General features: G+C 42.9%; 2 protein-coding genes across 3 annotated transcripts; both read right to left on the bottom strand.

Annotated features, from left to right (window-relative positions):
* Nucleotides 1–3391: 3391 nt before the first annotated feature.
* On the bottom strand, nt 3392–12394 carry ncstn (nicastrin). Its single transcript, XM_076019644.1, has 17 exons — nt 12201–12394; nt 10999–11100; nt 10725–10848; nt 10217–10338; nt 9723–9868; nt 8971–9115; nt 8663–8775; nt 7305–7457; nt 7105–7209; nt 6702–6776; nt 6371–6540; nt 5824–5926; nt 5621–5719; nt 5277–5364; nt 4981–5144; nt 4678–4890; nt 3392–3742 (listed from the first exon to the last, which is right to left on the bottom strand). Exons 1-17 carry the CDS (start codon nt 12256–12258, stop codon nt 3620–3622), a joined length of 2103 nt encoding a protein of 700 aa, XP_075875759.1. The 5' UTR covers nt 12259–12394; the 3' UTR covers nt 3392–3619.
* A 1063-nt stretch (nt 12395–13457) lies between these two features.
* On the bottom strand, nt 13458–26118 carry copa (COPI coat complex subunit alpha). Of its 2 annotated transcripts, XM_076019621.1 has the most exons (30): nt 25918–26117; nt 25451–25564; nt 25284–25357; nt 25086–25166; nt 24842–24918; nt 24614–24723; nt 22577–22686; nt 21587–21686; nt 21207–21425; nt 20643–20793; nt 20440–20506; nt 20290–20365; nt 20042–20124; nt 19720–19945; nt 18693–18831; nt 17966–18128; nt 17672–17818; nt 17353–17542; nt 17171–17266; nt 16912–17000; nt 16650–16773; nt 16409–16498; nt 16046–16149; nt 15804–15950; nt 15555–15695; nt 15194–15376; nt 14935–15045; nt 14377–14538; nt 14102–14296; nt 13458–13869 (listed from the first exon to the last, which is right to left on the bottom strand). In XM_076019621.1, exons 1-30 carry the CDS (start codon nt 25955–25957, stop codon nt 13810–13812), a joined length of 3669 nt encoding a protein of 1222 aa, XP_075875736.1. In that variant the 5' UTR covers nt 25958–26117; the 3' UTR covers nt 13458–13809. The 2 variants fall into 2 exon arrangements, with proteins under 2 accessions (XP_075875736.1, XP_075875737.1); XM_076019622.1 differs by lacking the exons at nt 13458–13869; nt 14102–14296; nt 14377–14538 and adding an exon at nt 14769–14807 and having other exon boundaries at nt 25918–26118.
* Nucleotides 26119–26695: the final 577 nt, after the last annotated feature.

Below are 26695 nucleotides of genomic sequence, written 5' to 3'. Positions count from 1 at the left end.
GAGTCACAACAACAGGCAACATCAATAATTCAACAATATTCCACATGCACTGAGACAGAGAGGGAGAGACAACTCACTGCGAGGAGGGAGTTGTGCGCCAGGCAACAAAATGGGGAGTAAATGCGGGTGTTGCAGTAGCAGGACAGGACAATGGGAGACTCCCAGGCCCCACTGGGAAGCGATCCCGACACGATCCTTCCCTTTTTTTCCTTTTTTTTTTAAGCCCCCTCTCTGTTCCCACACGGGCCGACCGGAAGAATGAATGGACGCGCTCAGATTGCCAGCAGCAGCCCTCCGCCTCCTCCTCCTCCTCCGCCGGCGGCGGCGGCGAGAAAATTCAAAACCTTCGGCCTGCAATCAAACCGAACGCGATTTTCTCCCTCCTTCTTCTCCCGCTGCCGCCGCCGCCGCTGCTGCTGCCATGCGCATCTCTTCGGGATCGAAAGAAAATCCTCCACGAACACTCGGCCTCCTCGCTTCCCACGCTTCAGATGTGAGCTACGTGGCCTCGGTGAGAGCAACAATAGGAGACGAGGGTCCTGAACTTCCCTGCGGTTTGGAAAAAAAAAAAAAAAAAAAAACAAGGGGGGGAGGTGGTGGTGGTGGTGGAGGGAGAGAAGGAGAAGGCGACCATCGCGTCCTCTCGACTATTGTTTGAGGGGGAAAGCGGAGGAGATCTCCGGACCTCCTCCTCCCGCCGCCTCGTCTCTGCATCGAACCGCGTCACAAGCACTCCGAATCACCTCGCGGCGCCATTTCACACACACTTTTTCACCCAGAAAACACGCTTACTTACTCATTCCCGATCGTCCATCCAGGTATTTTCTCACTTTCCACTTTCTTTCCACTCTCGGTCGTCGCTCCGCTGGCCGAGCCCCGCCTCCCGGGTTCCGCTCTGGCCCCTCCCCCAGTCTCCGCCCTCCTCCTCCTCCCGGGCGGAGGGAGGGGGAAGGGGTTGGGTCGGGCCGCTATCGGAGGTTTATATCTCACCTTTACCGCCTCCGTCTGAGGCTGCGGTGAAGAAGAGCAGGACGGCGGTATCGTGGCACTCAGTGATGGCTCGCTAAAACTAGGCGTCGGATTGTGGGGCTGCTGCGGAAGTGGGAATATTCTAGAAGCCTTATCATCATCATCATCATCATCATCATCATCATCAAGTGTTCAAATGAAAAACTTAGCTTGAGATTCAGTGAGAGGTGTGGGTAACTGTTTCGTTTTCAATTTAGAAGCACAATAAACATAGTAAAAATAGTCTAATATGCAGGACAACATTCGGCCAATCATCCCTCTCAGTGCAAAGTCCACTCCTATGGAATTCCCTACCGTCAGAAATTAAATCCCAAACCGAACTGAAGTGGTTTACTGTCAAAGTCAAACATTGGCTCAAGCAGCAGCAGAAATGTGAACATTCATTTCCTAAGTCGTTGTCAACATAACAGCATTTACATTTAAATGGTGTTTTCATTTTTGCCATTGACAACTCCAATTATGTGGGTTTTTGTTTTTGTTTTTGTATTATTCGCTGCATTTGTATTGTTTAATTTTTCACAGATTTTTTGGGACATCTCACTGTATTTTAAAAGCCTGACCAGAGACAGAATCCAAATTAGCTAGATGTCTCATATACATAACATTTTCTGTGGCAATGTTGGATGTATCGTCCCTGTTAAATAAACATTAACAATAATAAAAGTCACTTTTTTTTTATAATTTATACAATAGGTTATCCTGCAAAAGTGAAAAGAGAAATGATAAGTGAAATATGAACACATGTCCTGCATGCACCATTAATAAGACTGATAACTGATGGATATTTAATGAATAGCACCTTTCTTCAGAATGTAGGGATTCAAAATATCTACAAATATTTTACCGAATACACTGCATTCATTATGTGTTGAGCACTACAGAGAGCCACATCTTTTTTTTTTCTAGTTTGGACAATTTACACTTAAAATACGTGTTTGGTCACATGATCAAGTCTGAAACAGTCTCAAAATATTCTAAAAATTCTGAAACAATGATTCTCATTCAAAACTAAAGAGAATTGTCACATATAAATAGGACCATTAACAGTGACCTATTCTGTCCTTTATAATTATTCATGCACAAATAAGCAGGAAATACGAGAATGATGCTCATTTCGAGACTGAATTGCACCCAAAAGGCCCATTTGGAGGACTGTCAGATTTATGAAGCACAATAAAAAGACAACCATGGGCCAATAGTTAATGAGAGCTCTTTAAACCGGGGCCGAAAGTTCACTCTGCAAATTTCGGAGCGCAAAAACAATGGATTGGCTTCGGCATGCAGTGAAACACATATGAAAAGAAGCAACGTTTATTTCTTTGTCAAGGCATCACAATTGGTCATCAATTCCAGCCATCGAATGAACGTCCATCTACAAAAATGAGTCAAATAATCTTTGTCATCACGCTTTCGAAGGTATTGTGAGAAGAAACCAGAAGGAGAGCACAGCCAGAGTACCAGCACATTCTCAGAGTCAAAACACAAGATTTCCCCAAAGGTATTTAACAATTTTTGGTAGCTGTTAAACATGAAGTAAAACGTCTCGTCACACGAACGCCTGGGAATCCTCCACTCAAATATCACAATATGTGAGACCGCAGTGGATCTACTATACAACTACATTCACTTGTAGTCATAAATGGACTGGGAATGAGCAATATAAATATCTAGGACTGTTGTTAATAACCCAGGGCCTAAAAGTTCATTAAAACACCTCACAGCGTCAGCCCAGATTTACCCAACTTAATGTGACTCCTTGTTCAATAATGCAGAAAGTGGTTTCTTAAGATTAGAACTGATTAAGTTAAACTACAGTGACAGAGAAGACGGTTACAATATTGCACATACCATTGCAATGCTCATACAGTCTCCGCCTCTCACACACACACGCACGCACGCACGCACGCACGCACGCACGCACGCACGCACACACGCACACACGCACACACGCACACACACACACACACACACACACACACACACACACACACACACACACACACACACACACACACACACACACACACACACACACACAACCAAACCCAACATAACACATGGTTTTAGGTGCCTATTTCATGACAATAAACAAACATTCAGATTTTTTTTGTACATTTAAAAAAGGAGAAATGAGACACAAAAAAAAAACTTCCTAAAACAAAAAAAAATATAAACATTGTTTGCCACTGGCAGGGCCAGCTGGTGCCTGACCAGTTCTTTGTGACCCTGTGAAGTTCTGATCCGATCCAGTCCTCATGTCTCGCCTCACCTGAGTGAGTCCATAAACATGCAGTCCTTGTCTCAAAGAGTAACCCCCCATCCCAACCCTCCCCTGCCCTCCCTTCCCGTCCGTCTCCCACCCACCCACCCTCCCTCCCTCCCCGACTCCGATGCTGTGTCTACCCAGTCCATGTACCTACTTGTATTTTTTTTTTTTGTTTCTCAAAAGAAAAGTCTGTCCATGTGTGGTTTGTGGTTGGGGGGAGGTTGGGAGGGGGCGGTGGGGGCAGTTGGAGTTGCAATCTTTGTGGTAGTAGTAGTAGTGGTGGTAGTGGTCGTGGGTGGGCCAGCGTCGTCTCCATGTGGATGATCAGTAGGTGGCGGTGGTGGGCTCCCTCCCTGAGCTGAAGAGAATGTCGGCCTTGGAGCTCATGACGTAGGTCAGCAGCAGCGACGTCAGCAGCACACCGATGCCGATGCCGAGCGTCAACATCTGCAGCAGTTCAGAGAGACATTTCGTGAAGAAAAAATAAAATAAATACAGTGACACACTGAAGCTAGATCATTTTTTTTTTTTTTTTTACCATTAAGAAAACATGACCTCTTAAGATCTCTCAACTCTTGGCTGATATTTGGCAGGTGAACGTCCTCAATGCAGACCCACAATTCAACTTCAGTGGTCTAAAGAGTGTTTCCATGGCATTTTGTCTCATCTGCAGTTGTTACTGTTGCTGCTGCATTGTGATCACGCGTTATCTCTTCTGATTTGTATTCTCCACAGAGAACACAGCACTTGGTTGGTACTACTGTGCAACGACAGTAAGAACATTGAATTGAATTGAGGCGGAGCAAAGTGTACGCTGTCTCTACAGCTACCAGTGAGATAAAGCCACACGCAGCACTGCCCTGCACGAGTAAGACCACATCATGTTGAAAACAAAAGTAAGAAAGTAGTGCTCACACTGCTCTAGTGGTAAGCAGAACATTATCAGGCGATTGCTTGAAATTTCTTACCAAGAACACAGCTCTATACCAGACCAAATGATATTTATCTATCTACCTATTTTATTTTAAGTCCTGATGTGAAACAAGACCATGACATTGGAATTAAATTTGGTCTAATTTTAACATATTGAGCCCAAATAAAATAGACACAAAAATATCACAACGCGTAGACAGAATTTAGCAATGACATATGAAACATGTAGAAGACAAACAGCAACATTTAAAGGGTTGTTTTTGCCCCCTGAACCAAGGTACAATAAAAATTACTTTTACTTTTGGTCTCTTCCACATCTGTGACTGATCCGTAGGCGTGTGTGTGCGTGTGCAGGTGTGTGTGTGTGTGTGTGTGTGTGTGTGTGTGTGTGTGTGTGTGTGCACAGTGTCATCGTAGGGGGCTTTGGCGGCAAGCACTGATGAACTCACCTCCAGGTCGTGACTGGCCACCAGGAAGATGCGTCCATTGATGCTCTTCCACCTGGACTCGGTCCATGTTGAGTAATCTTTGGAGGTGAACTCGCGCAGCTCGAAGGCCGGGGACACTGCTTTGGACAGACGCACCGTGGAGCGGACGCACACACCCTCCCGCTGCGTGCTGTTGGGCGGTGCGGCACCCTGAACCCATGCGTAGTGGTAGATCTAAAAGAGGAGAGAATCTCATTTGTTTTATTTCCTTAAAACGTAAAATGGTTTGGGACACAGGAAACAGAGGTTCACCATAAATCATACATGTTTGCTCTCTTTATCGTCCTCGTTCTCCCTCTGGTTCACGCAGTTCTCCTGAGTGACGTTGACGACGCTGCCGGTCAGATTGGCCAGCAGCTGCTGGACCAGAAGAGTGGGCTCGCTGGACTGCTGGGTCACACCCACGTAGAAGTTTGTTGGCCTGTTGACTAATAAACAAGAGAGGAATTTCTTTTTTGGGGAAAAAAAAACAACAATCCACCCCTATCTACTTCCTCTCGCCATGTATACGCCCCCTGCTGGTCAAGGATGTATCAGTCCAATATTTTCAACAAACTTACCTAAATGGCTAACAAGCTCAGGTGGGATTATCTGCTGGAACCAGGAATTATTGGACTGAACTAAAAAGCCATAAAGCAATCTGGTCACCTGAGTGAGAATAACAGACAGACAGACAGACAGACGATCAGCTCAGCGGAGGCAGAAAAAGAGCCATTCAGAGATGAAGAGCAGCAACTAAGCAAAGACATTTTTATAAAACACTTACAGGACATTTAGCAACTGTTAAACGCAACGAGCAATGTGGAAAGTTAAAAAAGCAATAATTAATAAATATAGCATGAATTAAAGCAGTGCTTCACAACACCCCTTTGCCCCATTGGACGTGTGGATTTCTGTGTCTTACCGTTAGCGGGTCGGCAGTAATGCTGCTCAGCTGGGATTCTGCTCCTCCGGCCTGCAGGTAGAGTGCCCGAGCCACCAGGGTGGCCACCTCAGCCAGAGACTGACCGATGCAGGGAGACAGACAGAGAGGCGCTTTTAAAACCATCAACCAGACCCACTTGAAGGATCCACGCAAATCCACATGTCAACTTCAGCGAGTGATACCTTTGCAGTGTCTGTGATGACGTCTAGTTGCTCCTCTGGCGACAGGTTCGTTGGGTTCGATACGTTGAGGTATTCTGCATTATCGTACATACTCTCATAGAACCTGCAGGGAAATATGTTTGAGAAGAAGGAGCAACAGGAGGAGGTGGATAAGGAGGAGGTTGAAGTGGGGGGGGGGGGAGAGAGGAGGAGGAGGAGGAGGAGGACAAGGAGGAGGAGGAGGAGAAGAAGTCGTCTTAATGACCTCTGTGCCACAATGTAACATTTGTTGTCTTTTTTCCCTCCATGCACTTTCAAGTTTTCTCAAGTCATTTTATTTGTCGTAATTATTTAGTTGCTTGTGTTTATTATTTGAGTTACCTGTCTGCAGGAATAAGTTGTTTTTGCACAATGGAAACTTAGTATTTAAAAAAAAGTACTTTTTACATACTTAAAGTACAGTTACAAAGTATTCAAAAAGTAAAAAAGTAAAAAAGACAAAAAACCTGAAGATGCCAAAGCCCTGAAAGCAGCTGGGATACTGTGGTTTGCATGAACCATGACTCACCTGTTGGTGAAAACAGACTGATGATTCTCAATAACAACACCGGGGATTGGCCGAGCTCGCAGGAAACGCTGGAAGGACGATGGTGGCAGCGGCTGAGAGACGTTGGGCACATCTGTAGCAACGCTTAGGTTTTTAGAAGCTGAATCCAGAAAGCCGATGAGTTTCACCACCTGAAAGGACACAGTGAAATCATGAGAATCAGGCCCAGCCAAACTCAGCAAAACAAAGACAAATGATTGTATCTCACTAGAAGGCTCTTAAAATTCACAAACTTTTTGGATCGTTACACAATTCATAACTCACACATTTAGTAAACCAAACACCAAAGTACCTCTTCGTCGACACTGCTGTTCTTCCGAGACACGGGATCAGAGTGAAGCCACAGTTTGTCTGCACGAAGCCCCACCTGATGTAGAAATACAATAAAAACAAAAATTATACTGAATTTGTACACGTTAAGATCAATATTATAACATTTAAGAAAAAAAAAACATGTTTGAAAGAGACAAACTAGTCTGTGACAGCAACAGAAGGTTACTTTTATTAAATAAAAAGACATATTTAAGTTCAGATATTTCAATGTATCACTGTTCAAGTCTCTAAGAACTTTTCATTTGTACAGGTCAACATGGATGTATAAACAGAAAATGCTCACCAGGCCAATTACAAAATAATCAGAAACTACAGGCACTACAGTTATATGAATGTATGAGTTAATTCAGTCTGTTTTTCACCTGTCCAATCTCCAGTACTGAGTGCACGTTGTCCAGGTCCACAGGAAACTGATTGTTCTGCATGTCATACACCATCTTTGAACTGCCAATGTAGTCAAAGGTTTCCTAAAGCCAAACACACATGCGCAAGGAATAAAGGTCAAATTAAGTTGGTGCCATCGAGCGCGTGGACACAAATAGCAAGTGAGCGCAGAACCGACCCCTTGGAAGAAGGTGTAGAGGATGGTGCGGTTGGGCTGCGCCTCCTGGGTGGCGTTTCGCAAAGCCTGAGCCGCCGCTAGCAGTGCTACAAGGCCTGAGGCAGCGCTCTCGGCTCCTGGGGCGATGTCGAAGAAGAAAGAGCGGCTGTCCAACTGAAGAGGAGAGGGGAGAGGGGCGAGTCAGAGAAAAAAAAAAAAAATCAATGGACAATTCATTTATTTTGCTGTTAAAACAATCCTGTTGACACGTTTAGACTGATTACAATAAATTCATGAATTTGGTATTCTTTGCATCTAATTCACTGGTCCTCAATACAGGACATATATACGGGTAACAACTCCACTCAGACTTTGCACTTCAGTCGTAAACAAGCCACCTCCCACCCTCCCCAGGACGTGCTAAACTGGCTGGGACTTGTCTACATGCCGGCGACACACAGACAGCCCACTAGGCTGCTGCAAGCGCAAATTTTAACTTTCACTTTGGAGCAGTTTGCAGAAGGAGCTTCATCCGGTCCCAGTTACAAACAGTTTTTCTTCTTCCTGGAGGTTCTTCTTCGTGTTCGCATTTAAAAAGAAAAGTGTTCTTAACATCCACCTGACGTCTTGTTTTGTTTCATTCAACTATTTATTTTAGATTTATGTCAAAATGGGAATGGCAATTTTCTTTTTTATTTAGCTTAATTTCAGTTTGTATTTTTGTTGTTGTTTTGAATGAAAAAGAAAAATGTTTTTTTTAGTATTACAGTATTATTGCTAGCAGCCTAACTGGCCTCCATAAATGGATCTTTGTCTAATTGAAAACATTTCTTTGTGGCCCTTTAAGATTTGTATTTGAGCACCCCTGGTCTCTGTGATCATGCTAAGGGCTAAATCCTCTGAAGTCTAATTTCTAATCTATCTACAGATAAAATTCATATACTGCACAGTTGTGTGTAAATAGCACAATTTAGCACTTATAGTATAGCTCAAAAAACTCTCCATTAGGCTTTTGTATGGAGCTGCACAGGTGGAATTCTTTCTAAAATAGCTCTTACTCTGTCATTAAATCCTTTGTTTGCAATCCTTTTCATTAGTAGGTTTTGGTGATATCGGCTGTTCTCCGTAACAGGAAGTGCGACTGTGCATGAGGTCACATGACGAGCTTTACAAAGCCGGAGTTTATCTAGGGCTTGGCTTTTCTCGTGAAACATTGCCCGGCAGAATAACATCATAGCGGAGGGTGCATGGAAAATGTTCTTCGCTGACTCACTCATTCCCTAATGACAAACCAATGTCACTGTGGTACAACGGTGGCTCACTTCCAGTCTATCACTCTTGCTCATGTATGGAAGGAAAGCTCTGATGGACGGACTCACCCTTGCTGCCGCTATGACCACACTCTCCCACATCTTGTGGCCCTTGGCTGTGTTATTGATGGGCCTGGTGGAGGCCCACACGTTGAAGTCCCCCAGTGGGTCACACACCATCTCTAAATGAGGACACACAGAGAGAAGCTTTACGCTGGGGAAAAGCACGACAATGCAGAGTTTGCCAGTGCAGCAAAAGACGTTCCCTTCCTTTCTTATCTTGTAAAAACTTAAAGATATACATAAAATTCCACCACGGCGCACACTCAGAAAGGAAGCCGCTGGACAATAATCCTCTTATAAGGCTGAGTAAACACCTGGGCTGATGCTGAAGTTGATGTCATTCCTCCTCATGCAGGTGGCAGTGTCCGTGACCGCCGACATGTGAGAGTAAAGCTGCATGGCACACAGCGGGTACTGAGGAGCGCTGCCGTTCACCACGCGGTTGTGATTCAAGTAACACTGAACACAGAAAAAAGGAGAGGAAACAAACACAAACAAGTTCTAAAGTCAGTCATTTTTTACAGCAGCGTAACGAACTTGCAAAGGGTCGGCTGAAATCAGCAGCACAAAGAAAAAGATCAGGCAAAACAGAACTGAGAGCTCGTCCGCAGAGACAACAAAGCTCCTTTGATGGAAGCATCACATGCACCCCCTCCCGTGCACTTTATTAAAAGCGCATCAGTTAAAGGCAAAGTAATATGCCCTGTCTGTTTTGTCACATGAAAGGCCGCAGAAGCAGCTAATGATTTGTGGGCTATGAAAAACCGACTCAACAGAATGCGCTGCGACTTGTTGGCTTTGGGGAGAAGATGAGCTCAGAAGCTGCTGAACTAGACAGACTCTGGCACTCAGCCCGATCTCAACCCAGACTTGAAGGAGTTCAAATTAGAAATAATTATAACTGTACTTTTTCATGATGTGCAGCTATACATCAACATGGATGGCAGCGAAAAGCTATACAATAACACTAATAATACTTTAAAGTAATGTAAGTAATTGTGCCACATGCGATTACATGGGCATTACTTAGCATTAGCTATATACAGAAACTTCACAGTCACAGTACCTGCCGTATGACCTGAGTTTCATTGTCATCTTTCAGAGAGAAGATGGGAAAGTCATACTCCTCATATGACAAACCGCTTCCCAATGGGTTCCACAAAGTCACTTTACAATGGGCATAGGCTGGGTCGTAGTCCTCGGAGTACACGCCTAAAAGGTAAAAACATAGCATGAAGTCAGAAGCCTCTATATTAATGATACACATGGTGCTGGAGCCACAGCACTGGTTTGCACAGCCATGTTACAGAAAAGCAGAAGCTGTAATATCAGGTCTTTAAAGGGATATACTTCATCCACCACTTCCCCGTTTCAACTTAGTCAAGAGCAGCTCACAACTGTGGAAAGACAGTCAGTCTGTGTAGTAAGAAGAAGTGTTGGAAGAATGTTCACCTTTACAGAGCTACGCTCTCAAAAGATTCTAGAACGACTCTTTGTGCCTTTAGCAGCTGGACCAGTAGGGGACAGGTTTTTGCAGGCACGCCACTCACTACTACCCACCTGTATTCTCATTGGGGCAAGTGGTGTGTGCAGAGAAAGTTCCGGGCGGGTTTGTGTTTGACGCTACAACTGCTACACCAGCCACCCTGCCAGATCCATTCTTCAACTTCATCATGATGGATCTGACGGACAGACAGGCAGACAGAGACAAACGGTACAAATACAGGTTACAGTGGTTTTTCTGAGGTCAGCCAGCTACAATTTAATACGTTTAATGTGCGGATCCTTGTTTCACAAATGACTTATGATAATTTATTAGTTTAATCTTCAGAAAATAGATGTAATCTGGTTTGAAAGAGAAAATCTAAGGAAACAAAGAACTATTAAAGAACTACGAAGATGCTTAATGTTGATCATATTTGATCATTTCGTAACTTTGTGTTGATAAACACTTGTCTATGTAATTTAGCAAAATGTTCAACTCATCAACCAAATATATTGCGCCGCAGAAATGGAGAATAGCTCTCACTCGACAATTGTCACAGGTGCTGGGACATTTAAAGTTTACCTGGTAAACAGAGGAGCCTCCAGGATCACCAGATAGGGAGCATGGGGACCAGAATTTAGGACCCAATCCAGGTTTTCCTCTGACTCCAGCACATGGAGGACACCAACATTACCTGCTAATGAGGCTAAAGAAAAAAAATGGAATAAAGTGGAAAATAAACTTGTGGTATGATTGCAAGCAAAATATTTGTTAGAAATATTCTTCTACAACAGAGGCCTATTCCAATTAAAACTCAAATCTTAAGATTGACTTTTATTGAAATGGCTGGACTTACACTGGCAGCCTATTTGATGGGTTGCGTTAAGCAGTCGAACACAGGGGACAGTGTAATTGAGATGCACGTAAATCTTCTTCTCCACTGAATTACAGCTCACACCTGCGAGGAAAGAGACACTTTCAGGGCCCATTGATTCAGACAGGATGAAGGAAAAAAAATCATTTCAGGACAATCAAATAAAGTTTAACTGATAAGAATCAAATAAAGGTCTGCAGTCTGGAGCAAATTAACTCTGAGCTAAGCTGGTTTGGTATTTAACAATAGGATAATGTTAATTGTCAAATTCAAAGGTTCCCTATATTTTATGACCAGGGGATATAAGGATGGAAAGACCGCCTTCCCTCCTGTGTTTGAAAGGGCTCCTTAAATATTTAGATAGTTCCGATGTATTTTTAATGTACTAGAAATACCAACGAACGCGTATTGAGTTATTATTATTAACTACAGCGTTTTAAACGACTTAAGTCCACCGGAAAACAGACGGTTTTTTTGGTTTTTTTTTTTAGCCACCTGTAAGAAGAGCGTATGTTTTCCACCAACTTCACACTTTGGTCAACCCACACGAGTCACAAAGGATCCAGGCATGACAACAACAACAACAACAAAAAACAACAACAACAACAACCAAAAAACAGTTTTGGTTCTGAAGCATATCAAAGCCGTAGGAAGACAACCTGCCAGTCCAACCTTAAGAGCAAGTACACGCCGCCCATGTCTTTCGTATCGAGTGACCACTAACAGAAAATAGTTTTATGAAAATTGTCTTGATATTTGAGCGGATTATACCCTCGGGCTCTCTCAAAGAACAGCGGGGAATCACGAGCAGTCACGCTACTTGAAAGAATGTCATATCAGCAGAGCAAGACCCATTCTGTCACTCTTTGAGAAAAGAAAAAATAATAATAAGTAAAATGACTCATATACCCATTTATTCCTGAACTTCTTAAACGCCAATTCTTCAACGCCGTCCCAACGAAAGCGCCAATGAATTTCTAATGTCATAACCCGATGACTGTACAGTATATAAAAGCCACACAGGAGAGACTCTTTTGCTAGCGCTTGCTATCATGAAGTTAGCCTGTACGCTAGCCACCGGCACAAAGAAGCTCAAGCACGAACTACCTGAAACTGGAACACACTCCGCTCGGAAACAAATACATGTGGATAAGCTATATGGACATAAAAATAATACAACTTACCGATGAAAAAGCTAAAAACGGACAAGACAACGATCCATTTGCTCGACAGTAAATCCATCTTCCTGGTTTGGAATACGGAATACAACAGTGAGTGTTGACATGGAAAACGTCCGGGTTCAATTTTCTGGTTCCGCCGTTACGCCAAAATCTGTGACTTGTTAGTTGTTGGGCTTTTTTGTGACCACGGAGCAGCTGTGGCAAAAAAATGTATTATTATTTTTCGTCGAGAGTAAGTCAGAAGAAAGGCGTGTATTTAAAAAAAAAAACAACAAAAAACAGGTCAAAACACGTCAATGGCGTAAACTACTCCGAGTTAGTTAGGTTTATCGATTCATCACGGAGTAAAACTACCAGTCAAGACCCGGTTCAAGTGGCGTCCAATGTGTCTGTAATTGTCAGTTTGAATTAATTGCAAAAAAAAAAAAAGGAGCGCATTCACATATAAAACACTTATTTTCTTTTGATTGTGCAGGTGCTGATGCTGGCAATGTCTGTTCCGAACTGTTTTATATGTAGTACCGATATTTCTCAGTTACTTTTGTGTCACTGATCAAAGTTTAGCCGCTCCAGTACACCCGTGGAAGTGTGCCCCACTCAAAATATCGTGAAAAGACAAATTGTTTCATTTCAAATGAAACGGTTTTAGAGCCACGTAATTCATCTTTTTATTTCCTCAAATATACATTTATTTTAATTTATTTAATTTATTTTTTTTACAAAACTTATATTGCACGATGTAATATTTAATATACATGAAGGATCTTTTATCTAGCTCGTCGCTGTTGAGTCACATTCTACCATAGCCATGGCTGTGTCCATACGGTCTTAAAGGTTACACATTTCACTGTAACACCCATCGGTCTCGTGAATGAGCTTTAAAATGGCCTCTCTGAAGAAAAAAAAACAAAAAAAAAAAACCTTCAGCCTATGTAAGTTGTTTGTCAGGTCAACTTTGATGTACATGTTATACAATGAATGAATGACTGAAAAAAAAAAAAAAAAAAAAAAAAAATATATATATATATATATATATATATACACATATACAGTACATCCCTTCCAACACTTCCTTGTTTACAAGTAGAGGTGGTGCTATGCCAGTCGAGTAATGAGTCAACTGCACTCCCAAGTGTGGTTACTTACCACCCTCTGAAGTGCACTTTGAAACGCCTGAACTATGTCACTATGTAGACAGTAAAACCTCAACTTTCAGTATTGGGAGACAACAGTAATCACATTAAACACACAAATAATTCATAGTAGTCAATAATCATGTCTTTATTATTTTTTCCCCTGCAGATACCAAGCAGTTCTTCTCACATTTCAATTTTTAAGCACATACGACAGAGAAGACCTTTTTTCCCATAGATTTACAGCTTTAGACAAAGTGTAGACAGGAGGCAGAGGAACTTACAAGGAAAAGCTCTTAGCAAGGAAGTGGATGTGAAATTTGAATAAAGATCATTTAATAAGAAGTTTATCATCACTGTGAGCAAACGTATAGATCTCTACTTTCACTTCTCACGTGAATAAATTCAATAGCACTACAGAGTACATGCGTTTTTCTGAACAGATCGTGAATTCCGTGTCTCATCTTCAGCATCCGTCCTTAACGGAACTGAAGGGCACTCACACGCAGGCCGATCACATCTTTGCCAATCTCAGTGACCTGGAAAACAGAATAATATTAAAAACGTTAGAAAAGCAAGAAACATTCTATTCCATTTTACATTAAAAAAAGAAATAAAAAAAATTGGTCCTTAGATAACTGAAAACAAGATTTATAAATGTTTTAATTTTTTCTGCTATTGTCAATAGCCTTTATTAAACTAGCAGTTAGTGTTACTCTGAAAGGCAGCTTTCTGTGCATGTCTTTATACCATCGATGGCCATAATATTACCTCTGTGACTCTGCAGATCTGGCCTTTGTATGTTGGACAGTAGCAAGCTCCGGACAGGGGGCACTTTTCAACAGGACGTCCGCGGTACAGTGGAACAAAGGAGGCGGCACACAGGTCGAATGGGTTGTGGGGGTCGTAATTGAGCTGGTGGGCATCTGTCAGGTTCTTCTCACATGCTGCCAGAATCTTCCGGGTCTAAATGACAGAAAGTTATTTAACGTGATGGCGAGGGGTGAACAGTGCGGCCCCACTTTGCAGCATCTTTGTCAACCCACCTGCTGTGCAACGCCGGGGTTGGGCCCGAGCTCGAGCAGGCGGCGTGCAAAACCAGAGGCCGTCTTGAAGTTACGCAATTTGAAGAACAGGTTCAGAGCTGTGCGCAACACCAGAACCATGTGCACGGGCTGCAGGTTGCAGTGGGTGAAATAAGCAGCCATCTGCAGGGAAAACCACCCAAGAAGAAAGGTTAGCAGCTCCAGTACAACAGTGAAAGTGTGTCGCCTACATGACGCCACTGAGGTGTTTCAGGAACATGTTTTATTCAAGTTTATCCTCATAATTCTAAAGTAAATGCATAGAACCATTTCAAAATTGTTTTGCCCCATCCAAAATATTGTGACATGACATAAACATAAATTGTTTCATTGAAATTTCTCTTGAGACCTGCATAATTCATTCAGTTTTATTTCCTGAAATAAGCAGCCATCTGCAGGGAAAACATCCAAGAAGGAAACGGATACAAGTGAAAACACTGTAATTCTGCTTGTTAGACAGATTGTCGAATATGCTGAAAGTAGAACAGTGGTGACGTGTGTCAACACGCAGATATTTACCTCGCAAAGCCTCTTCTGCTCTTCCAGCGTCTCTTTGGGAAGCTTCTTCCGTTCCGTTTCCATGGACAGACCCACAATGTACTCTTTGCAAATTGTTATGAGCTGCTGAGCCTGCAACAAAGACGAGTGGAGCTTTATTTTGAGAAAAAGCCTGCATACTGTCATAGGAATGTCATACAAAAATGTACACAGCATTTGCATCCTGTGGCCACAAGGGCTTTCAGGATTTGGTTGTAGACAACAGGGGTTTTCTGCTAACCTCTGCAATTTCCTGTTTGTTGTCAACAACAAGAAGTGGCACCGACAGCAGGATGGATCTGAAGCGTTCCACTGCTTCCTCAAACCGCCCGGCGGTGGTCAGCTGGTAACACTGCTGCAGGCGGGCGATGAGGTCTGCGAGACGCAGGCCCACAGCTGGGAGTCCATTTTTAGGCCTGTTTTCCTGAAGAGGGCAGGTTAAGATTTTTATCTTTTATTCCTATAACGGCGAGCAAAACTAGATAAACGCTTGAAAAGCGAGTCAGTTCTGAACGAAACAAAGGGAACGTGGTGACATTCACTGAACATGGGGTGTTTTTGATTTTCAATCGAGTTAACAAAATAAAAGCAAACCGTGATACCTTCCAGTTTCTCGTGGGGTAGCCGTTCATGCAGGGCAGAGAGGGCAGACCCAGGTAACAGGTCCGGCCTCTGGACATCGTCTGCATGAACAGAGGCTTGTAGGGGCCGAAGCTGACGACTCCCACCTGGTCATGCAGCAGCTGTGGAACAAAACGGTGTAGTTGGCGTTAATATAAAGGGAGAACTAAGACCGCGCAGAATATTAATTGCAACCTGAAAAAGAGAAATGTCCACATAAAGCTACGTACTCGCATGGCAGTTTCGAAGGAGCCCGCCAGGATGTGGTCCACTGGCAGCTGGGAGTAGTTGCACCACGACTCGGTGGGACTTATGCCCTTGGTCGGTGGAACAAAGAAGCCGTCGTCTGCTCCTCCTGCTGAGCCAGCTGGTATGTCCTAATGGTTGGGCGAAGGATACGTTGTTTCTCAGTGCTTTCATGTTAAACTGGGTTGACAGGCAGTGTGGTTTATCCAAATGCAGCTCTTCTCACCAGCTCAGGAGGAAGGTCCAGGTCTTCCTCCACATCCCATCCTCCTCCCTCCTCTTTGCCCATTCCTTCCTCTCCCAATCCTTCCTGGGCGTCCATGAAGCCGTCTGAGGAAAACAAAGTGCAAACACTGATGGAATATCGTAGCTTTGATAATATGGCCACAGCTTCGCCTGCAGAGTTGTTAAAATGCTGATCTGCTCCTGAAGCTGCTACTTTTACTCACACAATCAATAACAAAGCTGCACTAATTAAGTATTCTATTCTTCAACATTATTTGTTCAATCCATAGCATTCTCTCTAGGCAATATTTAAATAAATAAATTTGGTCTCACAAACCAATTTAAATAGTTTTGGTAAAATTACCTTCATCCAGCTGCAGTTCGGCATCATCTCCCCAGCCTTCGCCTCCAGGGGCATCCATGTCCTGGTCAGCAGCCATCTGGCCTGCCTTACCTGTGAGGGAAAGTCAAGACTGTCAGCTGCCGTAGTTTTACACATCATGAACATGTCACACTATGTTTTTAAAGCGAATACAAAAATAAGTTCTTGGTGACAAAAGCAATTAACTAGTAACATCAAATAATTTGGCTGACATTTAACTCACCCTTTGCTGCAATGGCTCCTTCAAAGAAGCCTTTAGACACGGTGAGCAAAGGCCAGTTGGTGTCCAGAGGGTTGATGGGTGGAGGAGGCTGCAGCAGTTGCGCATTGGGATCAACCTCTGGAACCTACAAGACACAGGATCTTCCATCAGTTGTTGCTGCCTGTGCAAACTCCTGCATTTGAAAACTTTTAGCGACTTAGCTTAAAGACATTCGTTCATGTCGCATCGATACATGTGAATGGAACGTATGCATAACACCCACCGTTTCCTTTTCTGGGTCAAAGGTCTCCTTCAGTGCCTCAGCTTCTTCATCCAGGCCGTGAGTGGCTGCGGTCAAGTAAGCAAGCGACTCTGGAAACAAAGCCGCAAAACAATTGACTGTGTGTGCTCTGTGCCAGAGTGGACATAAATGATATGAAACAAAGGGAAACAGTACTTATGTCTAGATGAAGATAACATCAGCATGAAATGATCCTGGAACGTGCAACTATGCAAGTGTATAAATAAAGTGAAGGACTCACTCTGCCCACAGTTCTTCAGGATGCGAACTCTCTCACTGACGTCTCCCAGGTAGAGGGCTGCCTGGTAGTGACCACTCATGTCTTTCCTGATCTCAGCTGCAAACCGAGACGACACCAATTCTCAATTCACCACCGAACGCAAAATACTAACTGGCAACGTGGCGGACTGTGACGTCGCTCACCAATCTTCATCATCTTGCGCAGTTTTGCCAGGTTGCCGGTGATGAGGTAGAGGAAGGTGAGCTTGTCAAAGTTCTTGGTCCTCTGGTAGCACATTTCCACCACCTGGTGGTGTCCCTGCAGCAGTGCAGCCTCTCCCAGTCGCTCCCAGCAGCTGCGCTCATCCAGGGCCTTGGCAGCCTCCAGAGCCACCTTGGAGGGAGAGATTGGAAAGAGTTACAGAGAGAAGAAGTACGCGTTGACCCAAGTGTTGCTCAGGTACTGAGCAACAAGGTCGTGAACGCCGGGAGGTTGAAGCTTGTCCGCCTTGGAGTGGCTCACCTCAATGTTGCCACACTCCAGAGCCAAGCTGAAGCGAGTCTTCTCATCTTTCACAAAGTGCAGCGCCACTTCCGGGTAGCCTTTCTTCTGCAGGTAGGCGATGATGGACTGACCGACCAACTTGGCATTACGCACCATGTGCAGAACCTTAGAGGAACGACGTCACAACAATAACAGTTAGAAGCTGAAAACCTCTCAATAAATACTGAAGAGATCAGAGATAAAAACCAACACACAACAAAACTCAGCAACTCATATATTTGATACATATAACGGCTCGCAGCTCAGACCGACCTCGTCATATTTGCGGTTGACCAGTGCCAGCTTAAAGCGGTATTCTGTGGGGTCAATGGTGAGCACACGAGGCCTGCACTCTCTGTCCAGGCAGTAAACGCTGTTCCCTCTGACGCGTGTCACGTAGATGGGGAGGTCCAGGGTCCTGATGATGCCGTGGTCACTACAGGAAACACACAAAGCATCATTAACCCATTTTTGTTTTTCAAGAATACCCCAGATGACACCAGATGATGTGTCATAGTGCACATATTCAACATTTATATTTGAGTTCTGAATATTTCTTGATTGCAAAATAATTTTACTCTTGATTTATTTTCAGATATTTTACGGATAAATACATTTGCAAATGATACATATTTATGTTCAGCGACCCCACAATTACTGTTTTTCTCTCTCGGGAAAGCAAATGTTCAAAGTAGTCCTGCTCTTAATGATGTGGACATATTCTTAAATTTGCTTTCGACATATTTCCTTAAGACGATTCACATATCGACTTCTGCTTGCACTACTTTATATAAAATATCAACTAATTTGCAGCAGGTTAAAAATGTTCTCTCAATACCAATCTGGCTGATTTAACCATTCAACTAACAGCTTGTTCTGGCCCATTTGTCTATTTTCACAACAAAGGTTCAACCGGTAGGTGACTATTTTCAAGACAGTGCAGATAAATACTTTGTTAAGTACAAACTGCTTTGTTAGTGATTTACAATGAGGCACATACCCAGAGGTCAGGGCGTATTTAATGTGGTTGGAGGTGGTGTAGATGAAGACTCCACTCTCGTCCCAGGCTCCACTCTTCACTCGGATGTTCTCGTGAATGTTGCACAGACTCTCCAGCTTGCGGTTGCAGATCATGATCGCTGCAGGACGAAAAGGGAACAAGTTCACATGTTGCTTTGTTTCAAAAGTATTACTAACACAAACTAGAAATAGAAACCAAGCATGTAGTAATAACAGTGGAATTCCTGTGTGAAAGTGTGGTGAGATAGAATATGAATCAAGTTTGTTTTTTTTAGTTTCATCCATGTGAGGCAATGACTTCAGTCCTTGAGAGAAAATTTCTATCTGTACCATTTTTACGGTTCTAGTTTGTGTATTTATATCACAATTTATATTTACTATGTATATGATGAATTAGGGTTGGTAGAAGTGCTTGGACAACATGACTTTGAGCAACATTTGTAGGGTTCCAGAGTAACTTTTCTGCTCGGAGCACAGTGGCCCCCAACTTAAAATTTTAGGGGTGCAAGCATAAAATCTAGGGATGCGCTGTAAAAGGACTTTTTAAGCAAATAGTCACATTTCCCCTTATTTTCAGAGTACTAATAATAAAAACTTGATAATAAATGCGAAAAAGCCAATGTTTTAAATTCACATACTTCTGATCTGCAAATATATCGTTTTTCAGCAAAATACATTCATAGAATTAAAAAAGTGGCAAACTTACTAGTCGCGCATGCACAAGCAGATGGAAAACTGATTTGGACTGACTAAAATTTTAGGGGCAAAATGCGACCAATTAGGGGCAATCTGAAGCCCTGCCTCACAAATCACTTCTTGCAGACTAAACTGAGCATTTAACTTGATGCAGAAAACCTGCGCTAAACTGTGGTGAAAAGAGCAACCGTTACAAAATGACTGTAAAAGGCCCACATTTGTTCAAATAAAATTTGTTTCTTAACTGTAAACTCAAATCCCAGTGCGATAAAGATGCGACTCGTCTGTGGCCAGCGTGCTGGTGCACCTACCGTGTTTGGCCAGCAGGGCCACGTGGCTGGTGTCAGCGCTCCACACAACGTACTTCACCTTGGCGATCTTGACGGTAGCTAGCGAGCGCTTCTGCTGCACGTCAAACAGTGTGACGCCATCGGCATCGCGCAGCAGCAGAGAGCCCGTCCCGGCATAGAAGATCTCTTCGCAGCTCGGCACCTGAATCTTCTTCGCAATTTCGTTTTTCAGGTTCTTAATCAGCAGCTACAAGGAGAGAAAACATTGCATTTTTTTTAGGAGGAGAAAGAAAGATTTATATAAAATATGATCCTCATATGTCCTTTATAATTTTAGACTCACAGAGTGCATGCGGTCCAGAACGGCAAATCTGTTCCGAGCAACCCAAACTGCAGTCAGGCCTGAGGACCTCTTCCCTTCTGGTGCTGTGAAGTCACAACTTGTGTTATTAAAGTTCCCACATACAAAATCTTACAAAACAACACAACAACAAAAGTTGTTGCTGTCCAACTCGTAAACCTGAAATGTCAAAAGAATAAAAATAAATATATATATACTTCAATACAAATGTTCAATAGTTCTGACTTTACCATCGGGATTCTGGGAGTCACTTTCTTTTGGAATGGAGTAAAGGTCGTAAGTGCTGTTCTCCAGGTTGGTCGCCCTCTGCAGGAAGAGATTAGAATTACACTGAGCATATGGGTAACTCCAGTTGGACAGTGTTTTGACTGAAGACTCACGGTGCACAGCAGCACGGCGTTCTCAGCAGGGTTGTAGGACATGCTGAACACGGGGAACTTGGACCCACTAAGACAAGAGAGATACAAATGTTACAATTACAAATTCTCTAAAACCAGACAAATTCAAATACAGATGGATGTGTGTGTACAGCGTGTGTGTGCACACACTCCATTTCAAGTTTGCTACTGAGGAGGCACCTCACCTGCGCAGCTGCATGACAGCAGTGTCCTTGCTGCTGTTGAAGTCCAGCTGACGGAGGAAGCGGTCCTTGACATAGTAGAGCATGTTGCCGTGCACGGCGTACGCAGGACGCTCACGCTCCAGCTTGAACACGATCATACCGCTGTCGTGGCCTGGACAACACGAGTTTTTAACAACGGCCACACACAGAAGCGCACTTAATTCATGGATTAAAGGGTTAGAGATCAAAGGGTTGAAGAGGTTTTTATTTCCTTATCATGAATTCACGACCCAAGTTAATTCTACAGCACTCAAATTTAATCCAAAAAAATAAAACACAAGCCCACTTTCTATGACAACATTTTGGAATTGAACAAGGTTTCCGGAAAAATGAATTCCCAAGATGTTTCTCTTAATATATACATATTTTAAAATGTTTTGCCCAGCAAGCCACCACCTAATCAAAACATCTCTGTAACCCACTTTTGGTTTGCAATCCACCAGTTGAGGAACGCTGCTCTATGTACAATTCAACCGCCCAATGTTTTGAGTACATGTCAGCCAGTGCGAATGAGTGTTAACATACCAGCAGCAAACAGGTTGAGGTTTGGGTGAGCCCCCAACACCCAGAAGCGATCATGGTCCCTGCGAAAGGTCTGCACTCCGGTTCTTTTGGACATATCCCACACCCGGATGCTCTTGTCCTCAGAGTTGGACAGGATGAGCTCCTGCCGTGGGTGGAAGACGGCGCAGGACACATTGTTGTAGTGGCCGCGGCATGTGTCCAGCTCCCATGCCTTGGATTCTGTAAGGTCATAACCACAAAGACTTCAAATATCTTTTTTGATTATTCAATGCAAGGCCAGGCTATTGATATTTTAGCAAAGCAGAAGTGCAGCCGGGACACTGGGAAACCTGATCATACACAGAGAAGCAGCAGCTGGTGACAAGAGTTAAGACACTAACCATTCATTCTCCAGATCTTGACCTGCCTGTCGTCAGCTCCAGACACGATGAGGGGCATGCTCGGGTGGAAAGCGGCCCAGTTGACCCCGCGGTCATGACCCTGGACACAGAAGGACAGGCCATTGACACTAATGAATAGGGTAGTTGTTGGGGAAGCACTGCGGCAGAGGGCCAGAGTTTCTGCACAGCAAATACTTTCAGCCCATTGCATATACTTGTACAGTATATGAAAAATATTGCATAACATGGAAAACAAGACTCAAATATGTCGTACCATGTTTGATTAGAAAGACGTCTGTGTCTCCATTTATTAATTGATTTTCTTGGCTTGACTAACCAAAGTCTCGATGATTTGGAGCTACTACGTAGACTACTATGTAGTTTAATGAACTGTTTTATGGTAACGCAATGTACTTGGCATTATTAATGAAAAGGACACAAACCTGGATTCAATGTCTTTAATATTTTTTTTTTCTCATTCCTAAATTGGATCTCTTAATTATTTCCAAAACTGAAGTTGAACGTGGAATCAGCTCCGTATTACTAGCTTCAGGCACAGAGACAGACCATTTATTAAATCCTGTCAATGAAAATGTCCACCAAGAAGGAGGTGGAAATTTTATTTCTCTTATTTTTAATATTACAATCAACTTTTCTTCTAGAGAGAAAAAAGAAAGACCACTCCATAGGTACAGGTATTCATGTATTTGATAATTGATATATTTAGAGAATTATAACTACAGCTAATGAAATTCTTACCATGAAGAGGCCAGCGAAAAGAGTCTGTGCACTCTTGGCCTTTTTTGTTCTTCATAAATGGCTGATTACTTAATTATTGTCTTTACCCACCAACAAAAATGATTGGCCAAATGAAGAAAAGTCAATAGCTGCATTTACACTTTGCAAGCAACACTCCTGTGATTCTCCTCTGAGTCTGCGTCAAGGACGGTTTTGTAAATTCAGTCAAAATGATGGTGAACGTGTTTTTACCTCAAGCACATGCTTGACGACAGCATCTGAGGCACCAAAGAGGTCCACACCAGAGATGCCTCGCACCTCCGTCTCCACAGCGCCCGGAGACAGGTTCTTCTTTCTGAGGCCTGGAACCACGTGCAAGGAGGGGGGGCCCATGTTCGAGTTACACAGAGGGCAGTCACAGTACAGAGGTGGCGGAGGAGGAGGAGGAGGAGGAGGAGGAGGAGGAGGAGGCACACGTCCATAGGACAAACATTATTAAACTTATTCCACTGTGAAGCGCCTTCAGGATAGAGGGAAGATGACACACAAGCAGAACTGCTGAGCTACTGGCCAAACACACTGGGTGGAGACACCAACACAACATCCGTTCTCTCACTCTGCACCACTGCTTCTCAACTGGTGGAGTCTCAGGACCCACATGTTTTTCCTTATCATGAAGTCGCGATCCTAATTTAATCCACTGCACTGATATTTACTCCACAATAATAAAAAACGCTAGCCCACTTTTCATCATGTCTTATAAACAAATTATTGAAATGATTGAATTGGTATTGTACAAAATAAATATCCATCATTATTCTATAATTATATTTTAAAATCCCTTTAAAAATCTATTAAAACAGCTCCCACGTCTGCGTTGCGACCCACCAGTTGAAAAACACTGCTTCACACCCACTCGAGTCTGGAAATAATCGCCACTGCCACAGAGCTGTGGATTTGGTGAATGAATCACTGCTGTACAGAGCAAATCACAAAGAGTAATGAAGCTGATTTGAAAGAACATTGAAGAGGATAAAGATTATTCCCAGACTCAAAGAGGATCAGAAAAAAAACGATTGAGAAAACAGAGCTTGCATGAATGATTCCTGCCCATATAAATGGTGTGGTGAACAGATAGTTCAGCAGTGTGAGGAGATGACACGGGAAACCTTGTGCAGGGGTGGATGTTTCCAGCGGGAGCATGGGGAAAGGACACAGGGAGCGCATGGGATTGATTGGTTGATTGATTGATTGGAAGGGTGGTGGTGGTGGTGGTGGTGGTGTTGTCAAGGCCAGCTCTGATGGGGCGCTAGATGTGAAGAGTATGAAAAAATAAAAGTTCCTTTTCTTTTCCAGGCTCATGCAGGTTTCTTTAAAAAGGCGTTAGAGTCACGTGCAAAGTTAACTGCAGCTGGCATGCCAGGGTTTAGGGTTGAGAGTAAGGTTGGTTATGGTGTGATGACTACAACAAATATATAATAATTATACGAATAAATATGGGCGCATTATTCCAAGTTACACTGAATAGCAGAGCCAGCCATGCATGTCATGCTTCAAGGGAGTATAAAACATGTTCAACTCGGCTTTAAAAGCTTTACAACACAGTAGTTATAGCTGCTAGTTGATCAGTAGCATAACTAAGAAATACGTAAGATGACAACTCGGGAAGGAAATTGTCTGCATTCTGTTTTTTCTATATACACATGTCAAATGTTAACACAGCATGGAAAATCAATGTATCATAATGCTGGTGTAACGAATGTAGAAAAAGATCAATGTATAAATGCAATAACGCAAAAGGATAGATAAAAAGTGATGTAAGTTAATTACTACACAGGAATGCAGAGGTGGTTTCAGAGAAAAGTATGAACGTCTAGATCAAGATGTGAGCTTGACTTGTTAGTGAGAAGGCAAGAAATACGAAGAAAGACATAGAGCATCAACAGAACCCTTGAGGGCATGCAGAGGCACAGAAACACCAATCCCTTTCTTAATATCATAGAACTTATCTATGACCTTCATCGAGAACAAATCAAGTATTTAGAGTGCAGCATTTAGAAACAAATATGGCACTATAAACATTGTGTTCTCCGTCAGTCTGGCCTATGGGAGAGGTGTTTCTGCAGAGAGCCCACACAGATTTGTCCTCTACAAACAGGAGAGAAAGAAGAGGCAACGCAGGACTTAAAAATAGATCCTGCTCCTGCTTCTTCCTCATCCGTCAAACCACGCAACCCTCCCACCCTTTGCCGCTGCCCAACGATCCACTGTTGTCCCCCAGGCCCTCACCAGAAATATCCCACACTCGCACTGTCTGGTCAAGACTGGCAGACACCACCAGGTCTTCGGATGGGTGGAACTGGGCGCACATCACGTAATGATTATGGCCGGTCAGCACACTGTGGATGAAGAGGATATAAAGAATTTGTTTTGCAATTGTAACGCTGTAAAAAAAAAAAAACAACAACAATGAATTTTTACAAAGAGCCTTTTGATTTGAAGATAATGACGTCGTACCAAACACAGGTCCTGGACTGCCAGTTCCAGATGCGGATAGTCTGGTCATCTGAGGCACTGAGGATCCATGGATACTCCTGGAGAAAGGAATATTATGTTTTTGTTTTTTTTGTTTTTTTAAAGAAAAAGAAAACAAAAAGTGGAATGTGTTACGCACTATTTGCACACATAACAATATCACTTGTCATTGTGATTCCTTGAATCTTAGGCCAAAAAGTAGGCAAGCAACAGGAGAAAAACCTACATGGTGGAAGAAGGTGGTTCTGATGTAATCAAGATGTCCAAGTAGAGTGAAGAGACACCGTCTCAGCTTGTAGTTCCACACCTGTCAAAAGATTTGATCATCACCAGAAGTATTCATTACTGAATGTAATTATTCAATCATCCTCAATCATCAAACTGTACATGTTAGCTTCTCAAATCTGACTGATGGAACCCTCACCTTGATTTTGTAGTCATCTCCTCCTGACACAAACAGAGGCTGCTGCTTGTGGAAGTCAATTCCTCTGACAGGTCCTGAGGAACAAGAGACATAAGCCAAGCCAGATGCATCAATATCACAATGCCCAATGGTGGTAATATGTTTGACTCAAGATGGAACTAACTTGCCTTCATGCTCGTCAAACTTGTCAATGAGAGTGCACATTCGATAGTCCCACAGCTGGATGACTCCGTTGTGCAAACTTGCAAGAACCCATGGCCTCTTGGGATGGAAACTCAGGCCTGTTAAATGAGACCAGAAAAACAATGTTAAGCAGTACTCTTCTCTGAATTAAAACGGGACTTTGTTAACGGGAGTCCGCTTTTATTAAGCAAAAAAAGATTTCAAGGTGGCAAAATGTAGCTGGCTTGTAAGGTTAGCTTAATAGTCGAAGAAAACGCATCAATCGCAGCTCGCTTTAATTTTCAACTAGGACGTGACATGCATGGTTAAAATAATGTGCCACAAAAAGTAAAGTAAAATAAAACAGAATGAAACAATGTATCAGCCGCTTTTTTTCAAAGGGAAAAACACAAATCAGCCGTCAACTTGCTAACGTTAGCATATACGCTAGCGGCGACTGGCAAATCCTTACCTTTAACACGAGCAGACTTGGTTTCAAATTTTGTTAACATCGTTGCTTGATAGTAAATCGCTCTGTGGTTTTTAATAAGACGGCAAAAGAATACACCCAAAACGCGAAAATCAAGTCTGTTCCAGATTCCAGAAATCAGACAGGATGATCGCCTTCGCCCATTTAGCCGAAGCTCCTTTTCCTGACACGTAGATCGTTTTGTCTTCCGGGTGTGTGCAGTGAAGTTGCGTAGTTGGACCTCTGACGCCGAAAGCTCCACGACGGCGGCAGCTAGATAAACACAACGTATATTATCTAGCTGTAGGGTATAACCGCTACGGATAGCTATATATAACTATATCTATGTTCCATCCGATGATATCTACGGTCATTAAGCGGCACTTAAATGTTTACAAAAAATAATACATCTTTTTTTTAGGCGTGCGTATTTCTACAGATTAAGTTTTTATTTCTATATACTATAATTATGTATAATACTTTGTGAAGTCGGTTGTATTAATGGTATGTCGAAATTATCAACCATACAAGTTGATGATTAAGATATAGGTGACACATCAAGTAGGCGACCACTGACAATCCTAGCGATGGAAAACATCTGCATAGTTTAATCTTTTAAAATTAGGTTTTCAGCACGTCAACTAAACTGCCAAAATAGCTTTGTAATATCAAATACATTAGCATGGGAATCCGCGTAACAAAAAGAGCACAGCTACAAAGAAGAATCTTTTCCTTAACTGCAAATAAAAAATAAATAAATAAACAAATAAAAAAAAAACAT

The sequence above is a fragment of the Nelusetta ayraudi genome, unplaced genomic scaffold (assembly GCF_046127955.1).
Source record: "Nelusetta ayraudi isolate G7.1 ecotype Tasmania unplaced genomic scaffold, CSIRO-AGI_Nayr_v1 ptg000011l, whole genome shotgun sequence".
NCBI lineage: Eukaryota > Metazoa > Chordata > Actinopteri > Tetraodontiformes > Monacanthidae > Nelusetta > Nelusetta ayraudi.
The sequence above is the reverse complement of the archived record's forward strand: the minus strand, read 5'-3'. Positions and strand labels throughout refer to the sequence as shown.

Bases quoted from the DNA above. Each gene is read 5' to 3' on its own strand.
- ncstn (XM_076019644.1), bottom strand. From the start codon at position 12,258: ATGGATTTACTGTCGAGCAAATGGATCGTTGTCTTGTCCGTTTTTAGC. The intron at 9,116-9,722 runs GTACTGTGACTG...TTCTGTGTTCAG, and splicing joins AAACTCAGGTCATACGGCAG to TGTTACTTGAATCACAACCG. The intron at 7,210-7,304 runs GTCGGTTCTGCG...GTTTGGCTTTAG, and splicing joins TCTACACCTTCTTCCAAGGG to GAAACCTTTGACTACATTGG.
- copa (XM_076019621.1), bottom strand. From the start codon at position 25,957: ATGTTAACAAAATTTGAAACCAAGTCTGCTCGTGTTAAAG. The intron at 20,507-20,642 runs GTGAGGTGCCTC...CTCTTGTCTTAG, and splicing joins GCTGTCATGCAGCTGCGCAG to TGGGTCCAAGTTCCCCGTGT. The intron at 17,001-17,170 runs GTGAGTCCTTCA...CTTTGTTTCCAG, and splicing joins CCTGAAGAACTGTGGGCAGA to AGTCGCTTGCTTACTTGACC.